At 15.1% G+C, this 5,126-nt stretch overlaps 1 protein-coding gene across 1 annotated transcript, besides 17 other annotated features; it reads left to right on the top strand. All coding sequences in view use genetic code 6, as the record gives it.

Moving 5' to 3' along the window:
• Positions 1–659: 659 nt before the first annotated feature.
• Positions 660–3,367, top strand: IMG5_192990 (hypothetical protein; the record flags this gene model as incomplete). Its single annotated transcript, XM_004025024.1, has 7 exons — positions 660–715; positions 754–828; positions 874–1,086; positions 1,188–1,491; positions 1,720–1,752; positions 1,886–2,885; positions 2,953–3,367. Coding segments are annotated over 7 exons (2,094 nt in total), but the record flags the coding sequence as incomplete, so codon positions are not given.
• Positions 1,113–1,172: a microsatellite.
• Positions 1,114–1,171: a microsatellite.
• Positions 1,114–1,172: a microsatellite.
• Positions 1,120–1,177: a microsatellite.
• Positions 1,759–1,823: a microsatellite.
• Positions 1,766–1,854: a microsatellite.
• Positions 1,796–1,883: a microsatellite.
• A 241-nt stretch (positions 3,368–3,608) lies between the features above and the next one.
• Positions 3,609–3,633: a microsatellite.
• A 159-nt stretch (positions 3,634–3,792) lies between these two features.
• Positions 3,793–3,845: a microsatellite.
• Positions 3,846–4,156: 311 nt separating this feature from the next.
• Positions 4,157–4,200: a microsatellite.
• Positions 4,201–4,273: 73 nt separating this feature from the next.
• Positions 4,274–4,312: a microsatellite.
• A 309-nt stretch (positions 4,313–4,621) lies between these two features.
• Positions 4,622–4,707: a microsatellite.
• Positions 4,645–4,708: a microsatellite.
• Positions 4,673–4,739: a microsatellite.
• Positions 4,740–4,901: 162 nt separating this feature from the next.
• Positions 4,902–4,984: a microsatellite.
• Positions 4,942–4,984: a microsatellite.
• A 97-nt stretch (positions 4,985–5,081) lies between these two features.
• Positions 5,082–5,111: a microsatellite.
• Between the last annotated feature and the right edge of the window lie 15 nt (positions 5,112–5,126).

Genomic DNA, 5,126 nt, shown 5'->3' with positions numbered 1-5,126 from the left:
GCTTAATTTTAGAATTCAAATAGGATAAATTTTATCCATCATAGTATGATATGGTAGACAATAAAAGATATATATTAACAATAGTGTTTTTAAATATAAGCAATATACTTTATAAATTAATTAATTTTGTATATTTTGAAAAAATAATTAGTTATTTAAATAAATATCCTTTTCGTAAATAAATATGTGCATTTTTTTGTATGGATTTTATATTTTAATATATCTACAAAAGAAAATTACATATTTTTTATTTATTTTAATACTTTTATTTGTTTATTTATTATTTGAATTTTTTTTAATTTTTTATTTTCTATTAATAAATTAGTTATTTTATAAATTTTTATTTTTATATTATAATTTATTTTATGTTTTTTAATTAAAAAAAATGATTGTTACAAAATAAAATGATATTTAAAATCAATCAAATTTAAATGAACAAACTATAAATAAACATTAAACTTTTTTGCCAAACTAGACTCAATAAATTTAATAAACTTAGTATCAAATCAATTAAGCCCTAAAATAAGCTTTAAAAAAAAAAAAACACCAATTAAGAAACATTGAAACACAAATATTAAACAATTATAGTATTTTGTTTTTTTTTATTTTTTATATTTAAAATAAAAAAATAAAACAATAATATTAAAAAAATTTAAAAGAATCATATGATTTTTTAAAAATTCCTCCAGATTGGGAATTAGCTAAAATACATGCCGTTTATAAAAAAAAATATTATTTAAAAAAAAAAAAAAGAAATCAAGAGAAACAAAACCAGAAAATGGAGGTCAAAATGTATAAGAAATATGCTAATGCTGTGGATATGAATTAGTAATAAATATTTCAATAATTAAAAACAATAAAAATATAATAAAGAATAGAACAAAAATAAGTTTAATGATAAATTAAAAAGAACTTGGTTTTTTAGGAGCTGGATTCCCTTTATTTTATAACTACTTAAAATACTGTATAATAATGCTTTTATCTTTACTTTTAGTTTAAGGAATTCCAAATATGATAATAAATGGAAGAGGTAATTTTTGTCATGATACATTATAAGAAGCATATGAAAAAATAGAAGAAGCACATGTAATTATTTATTTATTTAAAAAATAAATATAAATATAAATGATATATATATATATATATTATATATATATAATATATATATATATTTATTTAACAAAAAGAAAAAACATTTATCTAATTTTATAACTCCGTGTGCTTCAAATTTTATTGTATAATTTTCTATAGCTAATTTAATTGGGAAGCCTTAAGATTAAAACTTAGGTGTTTATTTTTCCATTGGTGCTATGCTTATTTAAATTATATTAAGTATTATATTTAGGAAAGAATAGAATAAGCTAGAGGCTTAAGTTGATGAAAATAATATTACTCCTGCTGATTTTTCGATTATGGTAAGTAATATTCCCAAAAATATACCAAAAGTAAAGGAGGTTTTGAAAAATTTATTCAGTCTTAAGGCTGTTATAGGTAAAACATTGAATGTACAAAAAGTCGTTTTAGTATATAATATAAAGGAGTTAGAAGAAATGGAAAAAAACATACAGAAGAAAGTAAAGGAAAAATAAAAAATACTAAGAAAAAATTTTGAATTGAAATGTAAAGAAATTTAAAAATTAGATAATGAAATTGAATAAATAGAACATAATATTATAAATTTATAAAAGAAAATATAACATAATTCAAATAATTTTTAAGGCATCGCTATTATTAGTTTCGAAACTGAATAAGGTATTAATATAAATATATAAATTATATATAAATTATATATATATATATATATATATATATATATATTTATAAACATATTTTTTTATATTTATATATATTTATTTATTTACTTAAATATATTTTTTAATTTAAGAAAAAGATGAAGTATTAGAAAAAAATAAAATTAATTATAAATAAAGACTATTAAATTTCTTTAAAGGAGGTTTATCTAAACAATATAGTGATTCAATATATTATATAGACCGTCATTTATATATATAATAAGCTCCAGAACCGAATGATATTGATTGGGAATTTATAAATGTTGAAACTTCCGAAAAAGTTAAATGTAGATTTCTATCACTTATCAAATAAATAATTTTAATGCTTTCTAGTTTTTCTGTTATTTCTTTAATTGCATATGCGTAGGCATATTTAATTGATCATGCTTATTAAGAGAGTTTAGGTAATCATGAAGATTTAGAAAATAATTAAAAAATTAAGGTTATATAGTTTTTGAATTATATGATATCCTTTATTATTGTCTTTTACAATAAATTTTTTTTACCATATATTGTTCATCATATAGTTGACTGTGAAAAATGGTCTACTAAGACTAAACTTAATATTAGCTATGCAAGAAAGCTTTCTCTAGCACTTTTTAATAATACAGCTTTAATTACTTTTATTGTTGAAATTATTTTTTTTAATAATTATTATGGAATTGGGGGCGGTATGATATATAGTGAGTATTATGTATTCATTTTAAATGCCTTTATACCCGCATTAGCATGGATTATTGATCCCTGGAGTATTTTAAAAAACTATAAAAGAAAAAAAGAAGTTAGAAAGGGAAATTAATCTAGTCTTACATAACTTGAAGCTAATCTTTTAATGGAATTCCCAGATTATACTATGGGAAAAAGATATGCCGATGTAATGAAAACTATGTGGTTTACATTCTTTTTTAGCCCGGTTATTCCTTAGGGAACTGTGTGGTCGATTGTGGGTGTTTTCTTGTATTATTTTACGGATAAATATAATCTTATTTTTAGAAGGACGGTAAAGGAAAGTATTGGGAAATAATTGACTATGGAAATGATTAATTTATTGGAATATTGTATTGTTTTCCATACTGTATTATTAATATATATGTACTATTTATTTTTATTTTTTCTTAAAAAAAAAAAAATAGTTTGGAAATTTCTTTTTTAAAAATAGACTTTTTAATGAACTAAATGTTCTGAATATAGTTTTTTTTGTAGTTTCGGCTGTTATAGTTTTATTACCTATGTAAAAAATAAATGATTTTATTTTTCCTGTTAAAGCGGAAAATGAAACGCTTAAATATAGTGATAATATTTTGTATTTTGATACTGATTATGATAGGGAAAATCCGGTTTTGAGACAATAGGCTTTAGAGCAATTTTATTTGAGAAGAGGTTTCTTTTATATATATAATTATTTTATTTTCATTTGTAACTTTTTTTTTTTTTTTAAGAATAAGCGAAATTAAAAATGTGTTAAGATGGTTAATGAATATTAAATTAATATTGAGATTATTATAGCTTATTATTTATATTAATATTATTATGTTTTAATTTATTACTTTTATATAAATTTGTTTATATTATGAAATTATATAAACATAGAGTTTTATACAAGCATATTTATAAATATATATTTAATAATTTGTTAAAAAAATTAAATATATTATAATTTATAAAAATGATTTTATAGAATTTAAATTTAATTGAATATATAAAAATAATTTTTATAAGTATATAATATTATATATGATTTCTTAATTTTTTTTTTTGAAAACTATTTTTGGAATATTTTATATCTTAAATTTAAGTAAATTACTTTTTTTTTTTAAAAAAAAAAAAAAAAAAAAAAAAAGTTTTGAAAAAAATTAAAATAAAATAGTATAAAAAAAATTATGAGAAAAATTATATTTAAAATTAAGATATTTATCCATATATATATAAAAAATTATATTAGATTTTCTATATAATACTTTTTTTCAGTAAAAAAAAAAAAATTAAATATATAAAATTAATTTATAATTTTTTTTTTTTTGATTTTTAAATTTTTTTTTTTTAATTTTAAATAAACTAAATATTTAATATCAAAATAAAAAAAAAGTAATAGAAAATTTTAATGCAATTATCAAAAAAATTAAAATAAATATTGTTTTTTGCACTTTGAAATTTTTTCTACTTTTTTCCTAAAATATATTTTAATATTAAGTTATAAAATTTTTACATACACTAATTAACATTCATATCTACACTTTTCCAATCAAATATAAAAAACTTTAAATTTATAATATGATTTTATAATAATCCATTATAAATATATTAAGGTTTTTTTTTATTATATTAAAAGTTAAAAAAAAAATATAATTTAGTATATTTTTATATTAATTATAATTAAACTTAATTAAATATAAAATTAACTTAAATAGCTTATATTATTATTTTTATAAATATAAATATTTGCGGAAAATTAAAGTTAAATAAATTAAAGGGAAAAATTGATAAAATTATTTAATTAATATTATTTTATAAATATTATTATTTAATTAATGAAAAGTTTAATATAAAAAAATATATATTAATAAAAATTATTTTTATTTAAATTTATATTATTTTTAAAATAAAAGATTAATAAAAATAATATATTAAATATTTATATGAAATATTTAAAAAGTAATTGAAAATTATATATTATTTATATTAATAAATTAAACAATATATATATGATGTTAGTTAATTTTTATTAGATTTCTTTTAATTTTAAATTTTATTTCAAATAGTTATTATTTAAAATTAAAATAATTTGTATAATTATTTAAAATTATTTAATTATAAAATAAAAGTATTATATAATAATATTAAAATATATTATTAATATATGTTAAATATAAATAATAAATTAAAAATATATTTAATAATGATAATATAAATAATATTATATATATATAGAATATAAATAACTATATTAACATAACAATAATAATTATTTTAAATTTAATATATTTATTGTATATTATTAATGAGTAAATTTTCATAATATATATTTTATTATATCTTTAAAAAATATTAATATTTTTATTTAAAAATAAAAAAAATATAATTATTTAATTATATTATTAATTTAATATAATATAAATAATATATATTATATCAATTTATTAGAAAATTATATATTAATATATATATTTTTATATAAAATAATATATTATTATTTTTTTCGCTATTAAAATTTATTTATTATTATTATTTTATTTTCAAGTAATTTTTATTTTATAAATAATTATTTTTTATAAATGTAAATTTTATATATATATTCTATATAATTATACTTCTATATAAATTTACTTATTTTAA

This window comes from Ichthyophthirius multifiliis (genome assembly GCF_000220395.1).
Source record: "Ichthyophthirius multifiliis unplaced genomic scaffold scaff_1120509251386, whole genome shotgun sequence".
Taxonomy (NCBI): Eukaryota; Ciliophora; class Oligohymenophorea; order Hymenostomatida; genus Ichthyophthirius; species Ichthyophthirius multifiliis.
The sequence above is the reverse complement of the archived record's forward strand: the minus strand, read 5'-3'. Positions and strand labels throughout refer to the sequence as shown.